Here is a 23,600-nt window from a genome sequence, read left to right as displayed (position 1 = left end):
CAGGCATTCCCAATATCCCTTTTAGCCTATCTTCACAACCATAAGGGCTAGAAACTTTATTGCTGTTGTGAAAACTGAGATGCTCAGGAAGATGAATTCTCCATCTGTTATCACTTTTGCTGCTTTTCCCATGTTGCTTAAGCCCCATTCATTTCATTCGATCTACTCAAAGTACGACTAACATTGGATATAAGCCTGAATGTCCAAAGGGGTGTCAAACTGGTGTGCCTTCCAGTTCTTAGTTTTCACGAGAACCATCGTCCTACTGGATCATCTGGGCCACCATTTGGTGCCTCAGACAGATGAGGCAAGACCCCTCATGCTCCAATGCCAACTCTTCTTCAGCCGTCCTTTGGGTCCTCCCCACGGTGCTTATTAGTTCGGCATGCAAAGTGAAGTCAAGGTTCTTGGCCATAACTGGAAAAAGCGGGCGTGGCCAGCGTGAAGTGGCAGAGGGAGCCAAAAGCATAGCCACTTACCAGAGACCCCCGCTTGTAATGACTATACCACGTGGAGGGTTGCTCTTTGGGCCAACGGGCCATTTTACTCTGCGAAAACATGAGATGGGTTAAAGCAAACCAGAAAGCCGAGGGTGGGATTCTCTTACCAGTTTACCGCGCTTGAATTCACTGAACCAGGAACCCGAGTTTTCCTTTGGCCATGCAGTAATTCTAGCCTGAAAAATGGTGGGAGAGGCACGGCGGGGAGGAAAAGAACAGAGACAAGACAAAGAAGAAGTGTTACACTCAGTGGCTCACAGACTCTCCAACCAACGAGCAAGCAAAAACATCTCTCGCACATCCCTTAAAACCTTTCTGCTTGTTTCCTTATCATTGGATACCATGGAAGGGCCGCTGGAATCAATTCGGATAACCCCCTTTACACAGCCCTTGAGGGAGCATTCAAACAAAGCACTGGACATGCGCAAAGGTGGAGTGAGGGTGCTGGTTATGACAGTCCTCATAGCCATGTTGCCTCAAAGGAGAGTCCAAAATTGTGTTGATCGGAGGGGTTTCTTTTGTCAGGAGCAGGTCTTTGTTTAGGGATTTACAAATCTATTTGCTATGATTCTCCAAACGTTGTCCTGCCACTCGTCTCAGGCCCAGTTCCTGTTGGTGTTTGCAACCACTGCACACTCTGCATGAATGGGGAACTTGCAGAAATCGAGAAGCAATCCAACAGGAGAGTTGTGCAAATTGCCCCAAATCTGTGCAGATCTCCCCACATTTGCACAAATTTCCCAATTTGCACAAATTTCCTCCATGGACTAAAGCAGGGCTGACTCAGTCTACTCAGGAAATTTGTGCAATTTGGGAAAGGTGTGCAAATCGAGGTGGTAATCAGGAACAAGGTGAACATGAGCACGTGTTTGAGAATTTGTGAATATTTTCAGCGGACACGTGCTTGTACTCTTGTTTGGAGCTTTGAGTAGGGCGTGCTTGCACATTTTGTGAGCAAACTTGAAATTCTCATGCGTCCCTCTCTATGGTAAAGCAAATGGGTCTTAACTGGCCATTCAGGAGCAAGCCACCCCCAAAAACTTTGCATTTCAGCAAGAAGCAATGTATTGCTGCCAGGAGAGTTCATTTTGCCACAGCTACTGTGAGAATTACAGATAAGCTCAGGGGGGACAGATGATATCAGCATCACTGCTAATGAAAAAGTGTCAGGCCTGCATCTCTGCAAGACCAGCTGCCACTACATCACTAGACATACACCACTGGAGGCACCCTTCCAACAGCCACGTCTCTTAGGCCACTCTTATTATCCCAATGTCGAAGATGGGTGGGGAAGTTGAGAGGGACAGATGTTTGAGCAAGAGACTTCCTGGTTCATAGCTCTTTGCTGCTACACTTCTACTGCTACAATTCCCAAAGGGCTCTGCCTTTTCTTGTGAGATTTCACTGGTAGGCAGGCAAGATTGGAGCCAGGGATGCAGGTAAGGCTGGGAAAGAATCCTGCCTGAAACCCTGGAGAGCTATTGCTCCCAGTGAGTGCCAATAATACTGGGATAGATGGACCCAGGTTCATCCTACCTGGAACCCTGCAGAGCCTTGGCAGCTGCTCTGTGTTGATGATACTGGGCTAGAAGGACCAAGGGTCTGGTTCAGTATAAGGCAGTTTCCAATGTTCCCATATGGAGCAATGGGGTTCTAGAACCAGGGAACCCTTTATGCCACATGGACTCATCTGCCAAGGAGCCTCGAATCTTAACATGTTGCACAGGGTGTGGGACATGTTCTAGGGGGTCACTCAGTCCACTAAAGTCCCTTGGCCTGTTGGCCACCCCATTGGCTGCCTGAACTGAGGAGGTAGCTGATAACATGCAAGGGAAGATCAGTAGTAGTGATCAAACTGTATTTTATGAAAGCTGCACAGCTATGATCGATCTGTTCTCATCGATGAGGCTCAGAGGAACCTCCAGGATCCTTGGGAACATAAGCAGGATGAGCCTGACAGGGAAGGTTTGAGCTCTATTCATAAATAATGAATGGTTAGAGAAAGAAAAAAGGAAAACTAATATGTTCTCTTTAAATATTACCAACTGCTCGCTCGCTCAATCAATCAATCAATCCTTAATGTGGTTGTATTATGTAGAGGTGTGCAAATCTGCAAAGCCTGAGCTTACTGAGCTTCTCGAAATTCCACCTTGACACTCATATCAGATTGTGATAGGGATGTACGAAAGTCACTTACCTTTTCGCAGGGGTGATTTGCGGTGGGGGGGAGGCACTCCGCACCTCCCCCCGAAATCCTGACCTGGCCAGCTCCGCTCCGTGGCAACTCCGCAGAGCCGCTGGCCGGGTGCATTCGCAGGCATCTGGAGCCTGTGGGCGCAAATGGCAGCAGCTGCGGCGGCCGCCATTTGCGTTCATGTTTTTTGCCGTGATAGGCTACGTAAATACGTACGTAGCCTATCACGGCCTCCGCAGGGACGCAAATGGCATCCCTGCGTTAGCTGTGATAGGCTACGTAAGTATTTACGTAGCCTATCACGGCCTAAATGGGGCCATTTGGATGCGGCCGCCATTCACAAAGCAGCACGAACGGCACCAGGTAAGTGCTCCGTTTCGCACACATTTTGCGGGGTGGGGGGGTGGGGGCTTCATTCTGCCACGGATTTCGGGGGGCCGAATGCACTGGCATTCGGCTTCACTGAGATCCGTGGCGGAATTCTCTGACATCCCTAGATTGTGAGCTTTTTTTTTTTTGCACAAAAATCCATGAATATTTTTCTGCATGTACACCCCCACGACACACCCCAAAAATGTATGCATCAATTGTGCACATTTCTTTTTAAACATATGGATGTTTCTCCCATGGATTAAAGTGCATTTGTGCACAGTTTTCAAAAGTGCACATTTTCCAAATGCACATATAATGCATTTAGATTATATTTTCTAATGCATTTGGGGTGGGGGGGGGGTGTCTGGGAATCACATCGCAAGCTCAGAAAGGTACAGACTTCCAACACAGCTTGCATTCGGATCTGTATTCAGTTCTGGGAGATGGGAAGTGGGTAATAATTTCTGGTAAAAAATGAACTGGAACAACCTTCTCATACATCCCTAGTTATATATCATTTCCACCCCAGCATATTAGCAAGTCTCATGACTTCTTTATGAAATGTAATACAGCTATTTTCCTGCATTAATAAATATTTTACGTTCAGTCATGAAAAAAACCACTTTCTGACCATGAGCTATTAGGCATATAAATATGTACTGTGAATAAGCAAGCACTTTTTTTTTTATCACAATAATGTATACACAGGTCTTTCGATCAATAGCCTCTCACGTAAAGGCACTGAATGTGGGAATAAACCAGTCTCAGCAACTGAATAACATTTTAGGATACAATTAGGAGAAAGATGGGGAGGCTTTGTTCTCAGCAACCTTGGTGTTGAATTATTGGTGGCACCTTCCCACAGGAAGGCAGAGACGGCCTGGTCCCAGTGCTCACTGAATAGTACACTGATGGAGCCCCTCCCACCTAGAACAATTTCCATAAGGACTAGCAGCTTGCTTGCCTTGCATTTTAATGCGAGCATACCTAATTTTGCCCTTTCAAAACAAGACACGGGCTGAAACTCAGTTATTCTTCTAAATTCTTGCTTCTCAACATTTTGCAATGGAGTTTTTGATTGGAGAAATGTGTACAAAGAATCCATGCATGGATAAATGTGTATACTAGAGCAAATAATATTTAAAAATGCATTCTCTTAGGAAATTTGCTTGCAAAAATGTGTATATTACAGAAAACTGCATACAAAGGTGTAAGTATATGAGAAATATGTGCAAAAACGTGTTCCAATTTTTATGCAAACTTTAAAAAAAAATCTCAACATTTGGGACAAACTGAATTTAAGATGTGGGGAGAGGATAAATGGAGAGACAACAGAATTCTCAGATTCATCCATCCCTAGCTATGGCCTGCTTGGAAGAGAGAGAACCTGAGACCTAAGAAATAAAAATGAAAATGTGGGAGTCAGTGAAATGGACAGATCTGCAGATCTCTAACTGCACTTGAATGTTATGAGCTGGAGTGGGATAGTAGACTTGTTTCAAAATAGTCATTAGTCTCCCATTCTCCAGCACCACTAGTTTCTGAAACTGAAGGGAGTTTGCCCTGATTGCCTTTGGGCCAATTCATACATGTGCTTTTATCAGCTGATAACTACAGTGCATTAAGCGTAGGGATATACAAGAATTTCACTGTGTTTCATTTTTTGCCCCATTCGCACCTCCAAATGCAAACATGAATGCAAATGCATTTTTTTTTCAGGAAAAGCTTGCATGTTCCCAAACTTGAGTTAGAGTTCAGAAAATGTGCCCTTTAAAAAAAATGAACAATTTAAAGAATGCACATTTTTTTTTTTTTTAAATGTGCATTTCTATGCTTTTGTTTGTTGGGGAAAAGCACACATTTGGGTTCACACTTTCAAAGAAGGAATGCTTTCCCCATTTGAAATGTGCACTTTCCCCATTTGAACTAAAAGGAAAACATATTACAATTAAACACGGAAGCGAATCTCTTCGGGCTTTGAGGTGGAGTTTGGAGGATTGGCGATCTGAAACATCACTGATACTCATCAAGTGATGGTGACATGCATGTGTGAATGTCCCATCTAAGATAGAACTTCCACTGAATGCAATATTTTTCAATGGAGTCAGTTCATATAGAATTGAGCATCGAGAAAGTCTGGGATGTATAAGAAACTCATCTCTGTTTGTTTTTGATCAGGATTTACACAGTTTGCAACTTCCAGACTGAACACAGTCTCAGACACAATCTTCTGAGCTTGCAATGTGATTCACGGATCAAAACAAACTGTTCAACAACATGCATTCATTTGAAAAATGTGCATGAGAAAATGTGTACTTTTGAAAAATACGCATAGATACACTTTAATCAACGAGAGAAAAATGCATGCATTTCAAAGATGCACACAATTGATGCATACGGAGAGCCAGTGTGGTGTAGTGGCAAGAGTGTTGGACTGGGAGTCAGGAGATTCAGGTTCTAGTCCCCATGGAAGCTCACTGGGTGACTTTGGGCCAGTCACAGACTCTCAGCCCAACCCACCTCACAGGGTTGTTGTTGTGAGGATAAAATGGAGAAGGAGGATTATGTACACTGCGTTAGGTTCCTTAAGGAGGGAAAAAAAGAGAGGATATAAGTGTAATAAATAAATAAACAAATAAATAACAATGGGAAAATACCATTGTTTGAAAATACCATGAAAATACACACAGATTTTCAGGCAAAAAGAAAAAAAAAAGTTCAGAGTCTGATACAGACTCAAGTCAGAATGAGCTCTGAGATGGAATTTGGAGAACTTTGGCACCCTCGAGTTTTGCTGATTTGCACATCCCTAGAGAAATTACATGAATTGTCTTTTTATGTTGTGAGGGCCTGGAGGTGACACTGTGACATGTAGAAAGAACCCTCCTCTTCCTTTGCAGCAGATCTGTGTAGCAAAATGGCTGGTTTATTAATTAAAAACTTAAAAATGAAATGATACCTGAGTTTCTTAGAAAACAAAAACAACATGACTTACGAACAACTCAACGTCTGCAAAATGTTTTCTAGCGTAAGAGTGAAAAAGGATGTGCAGCCTAGAGGGAGAGAAAGAAAATTACTTACTCCTTCTGACTTCTTATCTGGGAAGATACAAGTTTCACCACCAGCTGTAAAGTTACAGTACACTTTGAAGGAATCCCTGGAACAACCTTGATTAGGATCTACCCAGTATTCACCTGCAGTTGGGAGAACATTTTTTTTCCGAAAAAAGGAACAGATGTTACAAATTTCATCTGCAGTAGTTTGATCAAGTTTATTTGTCCTACACTTGTGAACAGCATATCACTAATCAGGTTAATTTATTTATTTAAAATATACATTTTCTGCCTTTCAGGGCAGGAGCCCTCCCAAGGCAGTGTACAACAATAATATAACAATCCTATTAAAAAATGAGATGTATTTGAGAATGACTCCAATTTAATGTAAAAGTATGACATTGTATTATTGTCTATACAGGTATGGCATCTGGGGTCTGAAATGACCCCAAATGTTAATTCAGCTGACCCCCAGGACCTTATGCATATTTTTTATCCAACTCAAAGCCAAATGGAATTGAAAATAAAACTGCCAAGGTCATATTTCCCTTATACAAATCTATGGCATGACCACATTTAGAACCCTGTGTACCATTCTGAACACCGCACCTAAAAAAGGATATTGTAGAGTTGGGAAAAGTGCAGAAATGGGCAACTAAAGGGGCTGGAGCATCCCCCCTATGAGGGAAGGTTACAACAGCTGGGATTGTTTAGCTTAGAAAAAAGGCGAGTGAGGGGAGACATGTTAGAGGTGTACGGAATTATGCATGATGTCGAGAAAGTGGAGAGGGAGACATTTTTCTCCCTCTCTCATCATACTATAACCCAGAGGGGTCATCCCATGATGCTGAGTGGTGGGAGATTCAGGCCAGATAAAAGGAAGGATGTCTTCACAGAGTTAAACTATGGGATTCACTTCCACAAGATGTCATGATGGCCACCAATTTGGATGGCTTTAAAGGAGGATTGGACAAATTCCTGGAGGAGAAAGCTATCAGTGGCTACTAGTCCTGATGGCTATGTGCCACCTCCTGTATCAAGGCAGGTTACCTATGTACACCATTTGCTGGGGAACATAGGCGGGGAGGGGTATGTGCTGTTGCACTCATGTCCTACTTGTGAACTTCGCACAGGCAACTGGTTGTTCACTGTGTGAAGTATGGCTCTTTTTATGTTCCTGTGTTCTTTTGGAGATGCCCTATAAGTGAGGGAGGGGCCATAGCTCAGCAGTAGTAGCTCCCAGGTTCTATCCCTAGAATCTCCCATTTTGGAAAAAAAGAAAGAAAAAGGACCAGGTAGAGGATGTTGGGAAAGATATCTGAGATCCTGGACAGCCACTGTGAGCCAGGGTAGGTAATGCTGAGCAAGAAGGACAAATTGTCTGATCTGGTATGAGGCAGCTTCCTAGGTATGAATTTTATTTAAAAATAAGGAGCAGTTGATAACTCATTATCTTAACCTCTGCAACAGTATCAAATAGATGTTGCATCCCATGAGAGTTTTCACCCTGTCTGGTAAACTGCAGTCTAACTGATTGCAATATACAACCCTCAAATTAAATCACACAGTGTGGGTGAAGGGGGCTGAAACACGACCATCTTGTTGTAGGGCAGCCGTGAAGAGTGCATTCTAGCCCAAGGGTTGGTTTTTAGCCCTTGGAGGCCACTTTCCAATGGTGGGCTGAAGGCAAAAGTGGCAGGGATGAAGGGGACAAATTACCTGCATATTGTAACTTAAAGCTCTGACTAAGTTCTTACTGGTAGCTAAGTTTTTCGAGAGGCATTTCAACATTTTAGAAGGGGTGGGGGGACTGCACACACTCTGTGAAACCAGCAAATGATCAGTGGTTGGGGGAATGGGGGTGGGGCAAGTGGAAGGGGGTATTGCCATCTGGGAAAAAACAGATTGGGACCCCAATAGGGCTGGATTTGGCTCCAGGCACAAGGTTCTGCACCCCTGTTGTAGGATAATAGATAGAATACAAAATGGCGGCATTTAGAGATAAGAGTTTTAGCACTAATGACCCCGAACGTAGGAAGTTTGGATAAGGAGAACTTAACCCTTTAGTATTTTGAATTGTTACTTTCAGGAGAGTGTGAAATGAAGGAAAAATTGTAGGGGTAAGGGGTAAGGGATCTGTTAGAGCCACAGAGAAATTAACATTTGGGGTCTACCACATCCTAGATACCTTCACTATGTAATTCTACCCTTTTACTCTAAGCAATAATCCCTAAAAATTTCAAATGCGCAGAAGATTCTGTTTCAGCTCCCAAATGAACCTGACTAACCCCCGCTCAAATGAATGCCAGCTGCATACCGTCGGGGAAATCAGGATGGCAAAGTTGTAGATCTTTGCAGGTGCGGGCCGGATTGTGCTGGGTGCCCAGGGGATGTTTCATCTGCTCAATTTCCAGTTTCAGTGAATTTAAGGAGCCAAAGATCTCCTCCATGCCATCAGCGTAATCCATGTAGTTGTCGGGGTTGCCTTCATCAACCAATTGGCTCGCGTCGATGTTCCGCCGGGTCCTCTTGGAGGACTGAATGGGAAGTGGTTGGATCACTTCTCCTGGAGGACCCTTGGTGAGAAGGAAAAAGGAGAGCAGCATGGTTTGCATGATGTCATAAAAAAGAAAGAAGGGTTGTAAAAGGTGGTGGTGGCATGTCTTAATGACTGTACTTACGGGAGGTCCTGGTGGACCAGGATGACCCGTTTCACCCTTAGGACCAGTTGGACCCTGGAAAGAACGACAAACAGAAGCCAATATCTGTTAGCGAGGTGGCAAAAACTGGTAAACCACTAGGCCAATGAGCAATGTTCAAGATCACGAGGATTCTACGAACAGCGTCTCACCTTTCGTCTCATACCTGATTCCCACTGGAGTTTGCCATTGCTGCTCACTCTGCACAAATGGGGAAATTGTGCCAATACAGCAGCAACTGCACATGAAATGTCCATTTGTGCAACTTTCCTCCATAGACTAATGAGGGGCCGATTCAGACCACGGGGGAAATTTGCGCAAATCAAACTGGGAAAGTTGCGCAAATCGAATGTGAGCACATGTCCAGCAATTTGCGAACATTTTGGGTGGACACATGCTTGTGCTCACATTCAGGGCTTTGAACACGGCATGCTCACAAGTTTTCAATAATATTGCTACTAATAAAACTCTTTCCACTTCTGCAGTTTTGACACTTGTACTTACTGACGATCCTTTAGCACCTTTCGGTCCAGGGGGACCCTAGACGAAGAAAAGAGACACAGCGACAGTTGTTAGTGAGGTGATGTAAAAAAAAACCCAGACCAAGGAGCACATACATTCACAGCTATATAATTAAAAATAATAATAAAACAAACACTTTTGCAAGTGCCAGCCCAATTAATTATGGTTAGATTTTACTGGTCCTCAAATAATAATAATAATAATAATAATAATAATAATAATAATATCTGTTTAACATTTTGAAAATTCAGAATTAAGAGGCAACATATTTATCTTTCTGAAATTCTGAAAATGCAAAGGATCAATTCTTGTTCTCCATGGAAATGTCAGTGAACTCTAGGTATGGAATAGAATTCATCTCTAGCAGCCACTCCAGCAGGCTGTACTGAGGGAAATGAGAGGGGAAGAGAGGCAATTCCACCAAGACTACATCATTCTTCTTCTTCCCTCACCATCCCTTTCTCGTTGTGTGTCAGGTCTTTTTAGATTGTAAGACTGGGGCAGGGACTGTCACGTTGTACTGATTGCATTTGAAAGCCACTCCGAGAGCATTTTGGCCTAAGTTGTGGAATAAAAACACTTTAAATCAATTAGTAGCAGCATCTGAGAAAGGCACGGTGAAACAAGAGGCATCCCTGAGCTCCCTGAACTGCCACTGGCTTCTGTTTGTACTATGCGGAACAGAGCAAAGCCCTGCAGAGCGCAGTGAAGAGACAGCCGCTCTTAAGTTCTTCCAACTAATGGGCAGCGTCATTTTGGGGATCAGACTCTCTGCCTTTTTGATACATACCGGGAGCCCTGGAGGACCAGGAGGGCCGATCGGACCAGAGGGACCTGAAATACCCTACAGAAAAACACAGAAAGAGCAAAATCAATGTTTGCTTAAGATACATTCACAGAGCGTCTGTTGCTGACCACGGACTTTGAAAGGGATGATGTCTCCAGTTCAGATGCTTAGAGAAAACCCAAGGCAGACTTCGAATCCTAGAGTTGGGAGGGGCCACTGAGGTCATGGAGTCCAACCCCCTGCTCAGTGCAGGAATCCAGTTTCAAGCATCTCTGACTAGGGACGTATGAATCCCACTCACCCGTCTGTTCCGGGGCATCGGCGGTGGGAGGGAGGCGCTCCGTCCCTCCCCCCGGAATCCTCCCTGGCCAGCTCCACTCCGTGGCGACTTTGCGGAGCTGCTGGCCGAGGCCAGCTGCAGCCAGAATTCCAGCCATGGCTGGGCTGCTGCGGCCACAAATGGCAGCTGCTACGCCAGTCGCCATTTGCGTGGCTGCCAAGTCATGATAGGGTACGTATTTATGTAGCTTATCATGGTAAAAGGAAGCCATGCAAATGGCAGCCACTACAATGGCTACCATTTGCAGCCTCAGCAACCTGGCAGTGGCCGGGAAACCAGCTGGACCGCTGCCGCCACATCCGCTGCTGCATCCGCCGCCACATCCGCCGCCAGGTAAGCTCCATTCCAGGGGGATTCTGTGCGGTGGCGGGGGGGAGAGGCCATTCCACCACCGATTCCGGGGGAACTTTAGAATTCTTTAGAATCCGGCCTCACTGGAGTCCATGGTGGAATTCTCTGACATCCCTATCTCTGACAGGTGGCTGTCCAGTCTCTGCTTGAATACCTCCACGGAGGGATGTACGAAAGTCACTTACCTTTTTGCAGCTTTGATCCGCGGTGGGGGGGAGGTGCTCCGTCCCTCCCCCCGGAATCCTCCCTGGCTGACTCCGCTCCGCAGCGGTTCCGCGGAGCTGCCGGCCAGGGCCGTCCGCAGCTGGACTTCCAGCCACAGCTGGCTGCTGCGGCTGCAAATGGCAGCCGCCATAGCGGCCGCCATTTGCATCCTGCCAGACTGCACAGAGCAGAGCAGAACTATTACGTCCCATGATTTGTCTGCCTTTACTTGCAAGTAAGTCTTACTGATTCAGTAGAACATTTCAGAATGTTCACATGGATGCTCTCAGTAGCCTACCTGTTCTCCTTTAGGCCCTGATCCTCCTTGAGGTCCGGGCAGGCCGCGGTCTCCCTTCTCCCCTTGCTCACCAGGGGGCCCAATCAGACCAATCAAACCTGGATGGCCCTAAAAAAGATTAAAGGTCACATTTCAAAAATTCTAAGTTTCTACATGAAACAAACCAAAACAGAACAGACCATTTTACTTTGTCACCATATGCTAGATGACTATATGTACCTTTTTGGATGGGTGAGGGGAGACTTAAATTTCAAATGTGTGACTTGAAATGCAGATAATCTATACTTCCAATTTGGGATTAAAACACCTATGTAAAATGCTGAGCCTAGGTGGCCATTATTTTGAGGTTAAAATGCAATAGGGATGGGTCAAACCAGGAATGTCTGAGCCAGCTGAAATTCTCTGAACTTTGCCTCAAACACAGTTTGCTTGCTCTAATTCTTGTTCGTCACCTGTTTCTTTTAGGTTTGTTTAAATAGGAAACGTGAGCACTTTCCCCCCATTGTGCTTTTTTAAAGTTCTACATTTTTAAAGCACACATTTTGCAAACACAAATGCATGCTCAGGAACGTGCAGACGCTGTGTGTGTTTTAGAATGCGAGCTCCCATTCACCTCCAGGGTTGCACACAGGGCATTTCCAAGTGATTTGCAAACTGAAATGAAATTCTTGTACATCCCTAAAATGAAATAGAATTCTAAAATAGAATTCTGGCCAATGCAAAATGCACTATTTTAGTCATTCAGTTTTTAAAAAATTGTGCATGTGTATGTGTGTGTGCGTGTGTGTGTGTGTGTGTAATCTTTGAACTGCTGCTGGCTTTTACCCTGGTTTTATTCTTTTTAGTGCTTATGGTTTTTATATTCTCTTTTACTATGTTATGGTATTTTATGGTTTTATGGTTTGTTTGTTTTCTGAACTGCCCATAGAGTTGGGCAGTACAGAATGCAATACATCATCAATAGAATAAATTATAAATTTCTTAGGCCAAAGTTCAGGAGCTGACATTCCAACCTGGTTCTTGCACTGCCATCTCCATGCGTACAGCACACTCCGGTTAGATAGGAATGCTCAGAGTTAATCCAGAGGGCACAAATTCCAACCTAGGGACTCTGGCTTGTCTGTACCCCAGTAGGGTAAAGAAGAGACAAGCAGAGTTCCCACTCCAGATGTCACGCTGAGCAAACCAAGGATGCGGAATCCTGGTTTGTTCTGCTGGTCCCACTTGGACCAGTAGGAGTTGAACGGGAGCGAAGTGCAGTTAAGCTATGTGCACTCTGTGGTAGGGATGTGCAAACTTTGTTACATCATTCCAGCTGTGTTTCACAGATTGAGAGGGGTCTTTCATTCTGTCACCCACTCACTGACGGAATTGGATTTTTTCCTCTCAGTTTCATGAACTTGCACTCACCTTGGAAGGTGTGAACAAATGTGCACTTCTGAAAATGCGCAATCCCCCTAACACACAAATTCCCCCCAAATGTGCATTTTCATGCTTTAGCCTATGGGAAAAATGCACATTTTCAGTAGGACTTTTGCAATCTTTTTGTATTTTTGTATGACTAAGGGAGCAATCCTATGGCTGCTAGTCAGTGGCTAGACGGCCATAGGATATGTGGTTTTCCGGTACGAGTAAGGTATTTCCAAAATATCTCTTCTATTTTGAAGAGTATAAACAAGCAGCTCTTGCAGAAACTCATCTGGTTAGCTCCTGAGTACAAAATCTCAACAGGGAGTCCTTTCTTGATTTGTTGTTGTTGTTGTTCAGTCGTTCAGTCGTGTCTGACTCTTCGTGACCCCATGGACCATAGCATGCCAGGCCTTCCTGTCCTGCGCTCCCCCCCGGAGCGTGCTCAAGTTCATATTCATTGGATCGGTGATGCTATCTAGCCATCTCATCCTCTGTCGTCCCCTTCTCCTTTTGCCTTCAATCTTTGCCAGCATCAGGGTCTTTTTCAGCAAAAACTACATATTACTGGTATACTGTCTAGCCGCAAATGCAGGGCAGGGGAAGCATGGAGGGAACAATCCCCTCCATGCTTCTCCTGTCCTGCATTGGATAGGCGGTCATCTCCGAGTTCAGAGGCAGCCGCCTATCCCCATAGGATTGCGCCCTAAATTTGCATACAATTTTGAAAGTAAAAGAAACAGTCCACAAGGCCATGGAAGCTGCGCAGCTCAGAAAAAGCTGGTCTACTGCAGAATCCACAGGTCTGATTCCTAAATATCTGATCTCATTCAAATCCACTGTGGATTTTTCCAGCACCCCTTCTGTGTGGTTACCGTCATGTATGAATACAGCCACGGATACTTCCTAATGCATAAGTCTCACCTTTTCTCCCTTTGGACCCGAATCTCCTTTCAGACCAGGTAAGCCAGGTGGGCCCTTTGGAGAGAAAAAAGGAAAAGTATTATCATCCATAAACGTTCCTTGGGATTGGGGAAAGCTTCCATGAGTTTTGGATGAACAATTCAAATTAAGGCTGAAGTGGCATGACAAAATCCACTCGTCAAAAGCTTGATATCCAATTTTTGAATCCCAACATTTCAAGTTTTTCAGGCCCAGACACTCCCACCCCAGTCTCGCTGCAGGCACACATACAGGAGACGTGCACATGGAGCTAGTTGTGTGAGAATACAGATGGCATGACCAACGTGCATTTTCAGTGGACGTCTGCTCTGCCCAATTTAGGGGGATTCCCCCCCTCTCCCCCTACACACTGTGGATCACCCCATTCAGCAGGTTCTTGTGACTGTCTGGGAAGCACTTTCAGGGAGCTGGAGAGCTGCTGTGGGACAGAGGGGGTAGGAAAGTCCGCTTCCGTCCGCACAGTGGATCTGGTGTAAATCTGGACACAATGCATAGACTGCATTCTCGCACCCAGTTTATGACTGTGGTTCCCAATCCAGGAAGCAGATTTCCTTATCTGCATCAGGGCACCTGCTTTTGGATAATACGGTCCATTATTCTAACTGCATCTAGACTTCTGCATTCAGCTCTAAATGGACAAAGAAATCAAAATTTCCAGACGTACCATTGGGCCGGGAGGTCCGTCTGGCCCTGGTGACCCTGGAAGTCCTTGTTCACCCTATAAAACAATGATTAATGACTGCATTATTTTCTCTTCTCTTCTGCTCTTTCTCGTATTACATGGGACCCAACCAAGTTTATCATAACTTTTTAAAGGCATGGACATTTCTATTTTCATTTTGAATAAAAATATATACACTCTTCTGACCCATAGAGGCTTAAATAATAATTGTGAAATACAGCTTAAAAATACAATCAATAAACATTTTACCATACCTGTAAATTTTCCCATCTTCCTGGTGGCCATAGATGGCTCTCTGGGGTTGCCCCTCTTGCTAGCCAGATATATGCACATTTACCTGGGCGTAAGCCTGACTGAACTCAGTGGGACTTACTTCCTTGCCTGTGTCACACATCTCCACTGCGAGGGAAGCAGGGTTCTCCCTGCACTCAGACCATGCCTGAGCACTGGGACCCCAATACTTCCTAATCTAAGAAAGTCACTTAGTTACATGATCAGTTATCATGTTTGCCAAGTACAAAGGAGAGTTGAGGGGATGTGACAGAGGGGAAAGGTGCCACCACTTTATTACCCCTAAATGAGATCATGGAGGTATACCCAAATGGTGAGCCAGACAGTCCTACAACTTGAGAGAACCAGAAATGTAGATGGCAAGACAAAACCTGAAGTACTCCCCCTGGTGGTTGGAGGGCAGTCTGTCCACTGGGATGTACAACATCCGCCTAAGGACGCAGCCACTGAAAATGCCCAACCCTTTCATAACCTTATACCGACTGCAGTCCAAGGGGCTGCAGAAGACTGATTTAGCCCTTTGCCTCTCCCACAATACACAGCCTTTGCACGGTTGACCTCTGCTGCTGACAAACACTCACCACGGGGCCTGGAATGCCTCGGAGTCCATCTGGGCCAGGCTTTCCTGGTGGTCCCTGGGGGCCAACGGGGCCTGTTTTCCCAGGAGGGCCCTCCAAGCCTGCCTCACCCTGCAGAAGAGAAGCAACAGAGAATCAGGCAGTTGCTTGGGGGACAAAACTGAACAGTGGTCAGACTTCCACTGAGAGCTCCGGTGCTTTACCTTGGCGCCTTTCTCTCCTTGCCGGCCTTCGGGGCCTGCTGGCCCGGGTGGGCCCTAAATGAGAAGGGTGGGCGAGAAGCAATATAATCAGAACCCTATTCACTCTGTGTAGGGATGCCTGGATCCTTGTGAGAAGCTTTCTGAGAAGCCTTGCTTTCTACTAACAGTAGGATGCAACCCCTGCAACCCAAAGTCAACTTACTCTCTTCCCTGGTGGACCTGAAGGACCTGGCTCTCCAGTTGGACCAGGGGAGCCCTGAGTACAAGAAAAGAATAAAAACCACCTGATTATTTATACCTCTGAGAAAATGGACACAATGACACAGATGCTGATTAAATTATCCAACAGAATCCAGCAAAATGCAGGATGTGTCTTGTCACCACATCTTTTGGAAGTGACACTGATCTCTCTTCTCTCCAAATCGGGCCCACCTGGGGTCCCAAGCCAGCCCTCTGGATCCACATCCCTTCCCCTACTCCACCCCCTTTCCCCTGACCACCAATTGTTGGGTGGTTTCCCGGCTTTTGCAGTTTCTCCCCCCGCCCCCGAAACACCTCTCCTAAGGCTGAATTGCCGGCAGCAAGAACTTTAAGCTACCAGGCTATTATTTTTGGTGTTTTGGCCTCACCCCCTTTGCCTTTGGTCCCACCCCCTTTTGTCTTTGGCCCTGCCCACCACTGGGACTCGGCCCCCGAGAGCTTCTCCAAAAGGGAATTGGCCCTCAGCCTGAAAGTGGTTTGACACCCCAACTTTACTGGACCTGGCTGGGTCTCTGATGCTCACTCCTGGCTTTGACCACTTTGCCAGCATTGGGCTCACTCTCAGAGGTTGCCCATAGTTCAGCTCTGACACTTGCCATTAACACAAAGAAGAGCCACTGCTTGGTGGAGAGATCTCCAGTCCCTAACCAAGAGATACGACACACCAGTGTTTACTCACTGTCTGGCCTGGTTCACCATCATCACCTTTATCACCTGTTGGACCATCTTGGCCCTGAAAGAAAAGGGGAGGAAGCTTTTTCAAATTTCCCACCCACCAACTCATGCTTTTTGAAGGCAGTATCTCTGAAGAACATCCAGATAGGTTTACCCTACTAATTGTTAAGTATAAGGTGTTGAAATGGAACTGCAAGCATCTTGTTATATATCAATGTTTTCAGCAAACTTTGAGAAAAGAGAAAAGGAGAAAAGAGGTATTGGGATGGATCGAGGATCTGCCCTCCACAAGAGGAAGGGCTCCATTTGTGGAAGGTCCCTTTGCCCAATATTGTAATCCAATGTAAATCTAGATCCAACCCATTGTTTTCCTACAGCAGGTCCCAGAGACAGGGCTCTGCTCATTCTGCAAGTGCAGGGTGTAATTTCCAGCAGATAATTCAGTGTCTGGGGAACGTCAATTTCCTTTTATTTTGTTTTTTAGAGAGATTTTTTTTTTCACTTGCAGTGACTACAAAGGACAAACAAAACAACCAGAAAATGGGTATAAACCAACTTAAGTCCTATGGTAGAATAGACCCATTGAAACAAATGGGATTTAAGTTCGTGATGACTAACTAAATCCCACTTATTTCAATGGGTCTACTCTAAGTAGAATTTATGTTGGATTTTACCCAATGCTCTATGCATTCATACAAGGGAGTAAATTACATTGAACCAATTGGGACTTACTTCTGCTGAACATTCTTAGCCTGGCACTCTTAGTCATATTTAAATTATGACAAATTCCTGCAGGAGCAGTCTATCAGTGGCTACTATACTTGATGGCTGTAAGCTACCTCCAGTATCAGAGGCAGTATGTCTATGTACACCAGCTGCTGGGGAACATGGGCAGGAGGGTGCTGTTGCCCTCATGTCCTGCTTGTGGGTTTCCCATGGGCAGCTGGTTGGCCCTGTGCGGACAGAATACTGGACTAGATGGACTCTTAATCTGAACCAGGAGGGCTCTCCTTATGTTCAAAGGAGCAACGAGAAGAAGGAAATGATATAAAAGTCATCATGACTGGTACTTACAGCTGGGCCAGGTTCACCTGGAGGACCTGGATCACCGGGAAAGCCAACTGGACCCTACACAAATGTATGGAAGAGAACACCATTATCTACAGACACTTATTGGGGATCAGCCAAGGATCGCAGCCTTTGAAAGAGAGGCGAGGGCTACTTACGGGGCTACCTTTAGGGCCATCATCACCAGGAGGGCCTTTGGGGCCAGGCGGACCAGCAGCCCCTGAGGGACCTGCTTCTCCCTTTTCCCCTCTCTCTCCTTTTGGACCCTGTCAATGGAAGATGAGAGACCAGATGAGCAGACATATAAAGCAGTGTCCATTCCTTACAGACAATCCAAGGAATTTCAAAGGAAAACATGGAAATAAGTCCCCCACCCCCACTATCTTGATAGTATGCCAGCCCTACTCCCCCTCCTCATAAAAGGACTTGCTGCATAGGGAAGATGTGAAGTCATTCCTTCCTCCAGAATAAAATAACAATATTGTGGGTTGTATGATATCCAGGAGTGTCATTCTGCTGGTGGAAAGGACTGGCAGAAAACAAATTCAAACTATGTGCATGGGGAGGATCCAACTCAAGTTCCAGTTGCACAATGGTGTGCAGACCTTAGGTGTACGCAGTGGTGCACAGGTGCTTGTGCGACAGGAAAAGGCCGTGGAGTTCTTCTAATGCAGCACTATTGCGTGGAAACTGTACATTGGATTTGGGCCTCTGTATGTTTCAGGTTGCTAAGCATGTGAGCTGGGATGTTCTCATGTTCAGAACTCACCTCAACTCATGTGGTAGCCTCAGGCAAGTGATTACTGTCTCAGCCTGCCAGCTACAATGACACTGGTCTAATTTTATGGGGAGTTTGCAAGGACTGATCTCATAATGAACAACACCACTTTGAATGCTCAACAAGTCCTGTATAAACACAAATAATTATTACAGTGGTTCTCATCAATTCAGGATGTGGACAGGAAGAGGGACCCCGCCACACACACCCACACACACTTCCCCTGCCAGCTGCTCACTCTTTCCTTCTCATTTAAAAGTCCAGGCTGGCAGTTGCTCCTGGGAAATGTAGGGATGGGTGAACATGCAATGTTCGAGTTCACTGAGGTTCTCCAAATTCTTCCTCAAAGCACTTTTTGCCTCGTTTGTGTTCCCGAATGCAAGCATCTTTTATTTTTCCCCCATCAGGAAAAATGTTCATTTTTCAATTGGATTTTTTTTGCATTTTTAAAAATGTGAATTATTCCTGACCAAAAATGTGCACCCCCTCCCACAGCCTAAAGCGTGAAAATGCAAATTTAAGGGGGGGATTTGTGCAAGTGCACATTTGCGCAGGTGTGGACCTCTGAACATGAACACAAGCTTAGGAAATTGTGAAAACATTTCCCAGGAATGTCATTCCTGCTTGCATTCATGTTCGCTGTTGCAAATGGGGCATATTCACACGATTTCTGAACACGAACACAGTTCTCCTACATCCCTGGGAAAATGCATCAAGGAAGTGGGATGAAGGGTTTGCGTTGCTCTCAGTATATCCATCAGCAGCAGACTTTTTGACTGGTGGATGGGAGGGCCAAAGCTACACTTCTGTGCACTTACTGGCAGTCAAAAGATGGCCACCATTCCCTAAAAACTTTCTGAGGTCCCCCCAGCTCCACAGCACAGCACAGACCCCATCACCATTACTGTGCGCATTTATGTATATTCGCTGCATTTATAGTCCTCTTCCCACTCCCTGCACTGGAAGGAAGCAGGCTGCATTGGAATCTTCTTCCCACAATTAACCAGCTAGCATCCGTGGTACCTCAGTATGCTTGGTGTCTATGGACAGACAATGGGAAACTGGTCCAGTGTATTAGGCTTCCCAATAGTTGAGGTGTGTGGGCGAATCTCTCTTTTACGCTTGCAACAGTTTCTGAGCACCAGCTTAATTCCAGTTCATCTCATTTCAAAACACAGGGATTAAAAAAGAAGATCTCAGACTTACTGGGGGTCCAGAGTCTCCAGGCAAGCCGGGTTCTCCAGATTCTCCAGGCTCACCCTGTAAATTTCAGGACAGAACCATGAAACAGGCTCCCTCCCTTTGCTTCTGATATGAAGAAGAGTGGTCATAAAATCTGCCTCCCCTCTCAGCCACATTCACAGAATCATAGAATCATGGAATAGTAGGGTTGGAAGGGGCCTACAAGGCCATCGAGTCCAACCCCCTGCTCAATGGGGGTTTGGACTCAATTCCACTCCAAGAATGGTGGAATGAAACTCACCTGCCTCCCAGTGTGGCTCATACAAGTCTAGCAGCCACTTCAGCTATTTCCAGAACCAAAACCTCTCCAGCTAAGGTTCCCCCTGAACACATCCTCCAAGTCCTCACTGTGTCATGCCTGAATCATCACCCCATTAAAATCTGCAACCAAATCTTGTTGCATTTGTGAGCCATGGCCTTCTTGAGGGAGGCAGATGGTAGACCCCTGAGCCTTGCAGGGAATCTACTGAGGAGGTCTAGAACAGCTGGATGAAACCTCCAAAGAAAGACATCTGTCAGGTTCCCAGCCAGCCTAAGCACAGTAGAGATCTCTTCGAAGGAAGGGGAGCTCCATCCCCCAGCATACCTCTCTCTTACTGTAGGTCTGGGGCAGGGATGCCTTACCTGAGGCCCCCAAGAACTCCTTCAGTGTCATCTTGAGTCCAACCATGGTTCCAGACTCTCCTCCCTCCTCCCACAGCTCACTAGGGCACTGGCAGCAACAGACTAGGTGGACGGTCCATAGCTGTCGCCCAAATACCTGCTCCCCTGGCAAAAACCCTTTTGCCCATGAGGAAGAGTCTACTCAGGAACAAGAGTCTACTCATGAGGAGGTAGACCGAGCTCTGGCTGCTGAGGAGGCAGTCCCAGCTACAACTGGGGAACTGGGGACAGCCAACATGCAAGGTCTCTTGTCTTCTCCAGATCTTTGCTGGATTCAGAGCTCCACAGACCTGTTTTACTCTAGTATTGACTTGCCCCATTACCTTAACTAACAAAATGTAACTGAGAGCTAGCAGCGGTGTGGAGAATGACAAAGGTGCCTTTTTGTTCTACCACAGAGTTGCATGAGACATCCCCTTCCCCCAATTTTGATGAGTGGCAGCAGAGTCTTGAGTTTGTTCTTAGTTTGCATACCCTGCAAGTCCACCCCATGGTGGTTAAATAACCTCCTGGTGGTTTCTTTCCCAGAAGCCCACAAAATGCTGAAGCTAACCATGTCCTTGCCTTTCACCCAGAGATCTGTCCTGCAGCATGGTCTTCCCTCCATCCTTTCACAACCTATATGAGCGAGGCCCCCAGACCTCACACCTACACCTGGGTAAATAACATTACTCCAATACCCTCCCAGTCTTCTTCCCCCATCAATCCCGCCCACCACACACACAACATGGTTTCACCAGAATTGAGAGCTGCCAAAGATGGGTTACCTTCTCGCCAACAGATCCAGGATTTCCAATCCCACCTGGTGGACCTTGCGGCCCATCAGCTCCAGGAGGCCCGGACGGACCCCTTGGCCCTGGAGGCCCTGGGGGACCCTGTCATTGGAGAGGAAAGGATATATTTCATGGGTAGGAAGATAAATCTTTTGATACAGACATACGCAGTAACAGCAACACTATAGGGAAAACAGGAAATAGGATTCCTATTATTTATTTATTTGCTTGCTTGCTTATTTATTTATTTATTTATTTATACTATTTATTGGCCATCTTTCAGGGCAGAAGCCCTTCCAAGCTGGCATACAGCCATTAAACACACAAAAGTGATATAATATTAAAAGCAATAAGAACACAATAAAACAACAATGGAAACAGCTGTAAAACCGACATCAGAAGCAGCAATAAAAACAGCAACAGTAGCAATGGTATCAGAAGAAGGCCAGAGGAAAATAATACATTTTCAAGGCCTTCTTAAAAGCCTGCAGTGATGGAGCATGGTGGACCACTGATGGCAACTTATTCCAGAGGTGTGGGGCCCCTGGGGAGAAGCCCCTCTCACATGTGATCACCCACCTGACTGCTCTCACAGGTGGGCAAATGAGAAGGGCCTCCCTCGCTCTCCTAAAAGCGTGGGCAGGCTGAAGTGAATTACTATTAGGAGTAGTTATTTATTTATTTATTTATTTATTTATTAAATTTCTATACGGTCCAATAGCTCTCTGGGTGGTTCACAAAAGTAGCACTAGTGTGTATGTGTATATGTGTGTGCGTATGTACACACACACACACACACACACACACAAGCATTAGGAGTAGCATTAGCATATATATTAAAGCAGCTTACCATTTGGCCAACATCACCGGTTTCTCCCTTCTCACCAGGAGGTCCAGGTAAACCCTATGGAGAGAATCAGAAGGGCTTTTTACTTAGGGCTGAATCACACATTACTTAAAAAAAGTAAAAGATATTACTTGAAAAGTAAAGTGGTGGCAATTGTCCATAAACAGATTTGGCCGTTAGGACCTAGGGTTGCCTATAAGGAAGGCTGAGCACTGAAGAATTGATGCTTTCGAACTGTGGGGCTGGAGAAGACTCTTACGAGTCCCCTGGACTGCAAAGAGGTCAAATCAGTCAATCCTAAAGGAAATCAACCCTGACTGCTCATTGGAAGGACAGATACTGAAGCTGAAGCTCAAATATTTTGGCCACCTAATGTGAAGAGAAAAGTCACTGGCAAAAGACCCTGATGCTGGGAAAGACTGAAGGCAAAAGGAGAAGGGGACGGCAGAGGATGAGATGGCTGGATAGCATCACTGATGCAATGAATATGGACTTGAGCAAGCTCTGGGAGAGAGCGGAGGACAGGAAGGCCTGGCGTGCTGTGGTCCATGGGGTCACGAAGAGTCAGACATGACTTAACGACTGAACAACAACGTAGGGTTGCCCATGGCTTCCTGTGAGGTGGAAGCCCAGCATAATCTGTAAGAAAGCCCTGGGCAGGGCATGGGATCTGCAGAATGGATCTGGGCCCCATTTCATTGAGTTTGGCATGGCATGCCTCCATGTAGCCACCAGCCAGCAATGCAACATTGCTTCCTTTCTTTTGGAGATTACCTGCAACCCGACTGGGCCTGGGGGGCCAGGGAAACCCCTCGGTCCTTCATCACCTTTCTGACCAAAGAGACCTTGTTGACCTCGAGGTCCAGGTTCGCCGTCAGCTCCCTGAAAAGAAAAGAAGCGAAATGCTCATGCCTGCAGGACTTTTATACTGCCAGACTCAACACACACAATGGCATCTGTGGATTTCACAGAGAAGAGGACAGGCTCTCAAAGCATCTGACCATCAAAATGTATCCGCAAAATGGCATCCTTCCAGCCATTCAGAGAACACAACTCTACAGGCTACAATAAAGGACTACCTTTGCTCCAGAGAACTGGGCCTCTCTCATAATACTAGAACCTGGGGTCATCCCATGACGCTGATTGGTGGGAGACTCGGGACAGATCAAAGGATGGACGTCTTCACACAGCGTATAGCTAAACTATGGAATTCGCTATCACAATTTGGAGGGCTTTAAAAGGGTTAGAGAAATTCATGCAGGAGGAGTAGGCTACCAATGGCTACTAGTCCCGATGGCTCTTTGCTCCCTCCAGGATCAGAGGCAGTGTGCCTATGTGCAGCAGTTAATGGGGGAACATGGGCAGGAGGGTGCTGTGGCACTCATGTCCTGCCTGTGGGTTTCCTGTGGGCAGCTGGTCAGCCCCTGTATGAACAGAATGCTGGACTAGATGGACCCTGGGTCTGATCCAGCCTCAGGGCTCTCCTTGCAATCTTACATTCTTAGACTGAAGGGCCTTACACTGGAAAATGCTGATCCGTTTCAGGACATGCCATCTTGGAAAGGACATGTGACAATGGGATGACTGCTACCCGGGGGAGGAAAGTAGGGGGGAAGTACCACCCATACTCTTGGGGGTTGGACTCGATGGCCTTGTAGGCCCCTTCCAACCCTACTATTCTATGATTCTATGATTCTTTTACATATCTTCAGCCGTGTCCCCACTGAGTGCTTAACGTCTGAAAAGAAAGGTGTCAGGGCTCCATCCTGACTGACTGAGACCATGGCAAGTATCCCACAAGACTGGATTGTTTAAAGGCTAAGCAGTGGTGAAGTGCTGGTGCTCGTCA

General features: G+C 46.0%; 1 protein-coding gene across 1 annotated transcript in view; it reads right to left on the bottom strand.

Moving 5' to 3' along the window:
• Nucleotides 1-23,600, bottom strand: part of COL5A1 (collagen type V alpha 1 chain) — a 253,839-nt gene that overhangs the window by 16,930 nt on the left and 213,309 nt on the right. The window contains exons 46-64 of the mRNA XM_084821216.1: nt 22,526-22,633; nt 21,755-21,808; nt 20,899-21,006; nt 19,433-19,486; nt 17,607-17,714; nt 17,455-17,508; nt 16,385-16,438; nt 15,647-15,700; nt 15,445-15,498; nt 15,245-15,352; nt 14,355-14,408; nt 13,652-13,705; nt 11,321-11,428; nt 10,131-10,184; nt 9,323-9,358; nt 8,801-8,854; nt 8,437-8,695; nt 6,148-6,260; nt 608-676 (exon numbers count right to left, since the gene is read on the bottom strand). Coding sequence (XP_084677342.1) covers nt 608-676; nt 6,148-6,260; nt 8,437-8,695; nt 8,801-8,854; nt 9,323-9,358; nt 10,131-10,184; nt 11,321-11,428; nt 13,652-13,705; nt 14,355-14,408; nt 15,245-15,352; nt 15,445-15,498; nt 15,647-15,700; nt 16,385-16,438; nt 17,455-17,508; nt 17,607-17,714; nt 19,433-19,486; nt 20,899-21,006; nt 21,755-21,808; nt 22,526-22,633 — 1,557 coding nt within the window. The remainder of the gene's footprint in view (nt 1-607; nt 677-6,147; nt 6,261-8,436; nt 8,696-8,800; nt 8,855-9,322; nt 9,359-10,130; nt 10,185-11,320; nt 11,429-13,651; nt 13,706-14,354; nt 14,409-15,244; nt 15,353-15,444; nt 15,499-15,646; nt 15,701-16,384; nt 16,439-17,454; nt 17,509-17,606; nt 17,715-19,432; nt 19,487-20,898; nt 21,007-21,754; nt 21,809-22,525; nt 22,634-23,600) is intronic.

Source organism: Heloderma suspectum, chromosome 14, assembly GCF_057233095.1.
Source record: "Heloderma suspectum isolate Gila_16-S chromosome 14, 16-S_ref, whole genome shotgun sequence".
NCBI classification, from domain to species: Eukaryota; Metazoa; Chordata; class Lepidosauria; order Squamata; family Helodermatidae; genus Heloderma; species Heloderma suspectum.
The sequence above is the reverse complement of the archived record's forward strand: the minus strand, read 5'-3'. Positions and strand labels throughout refer to the sequence as shown.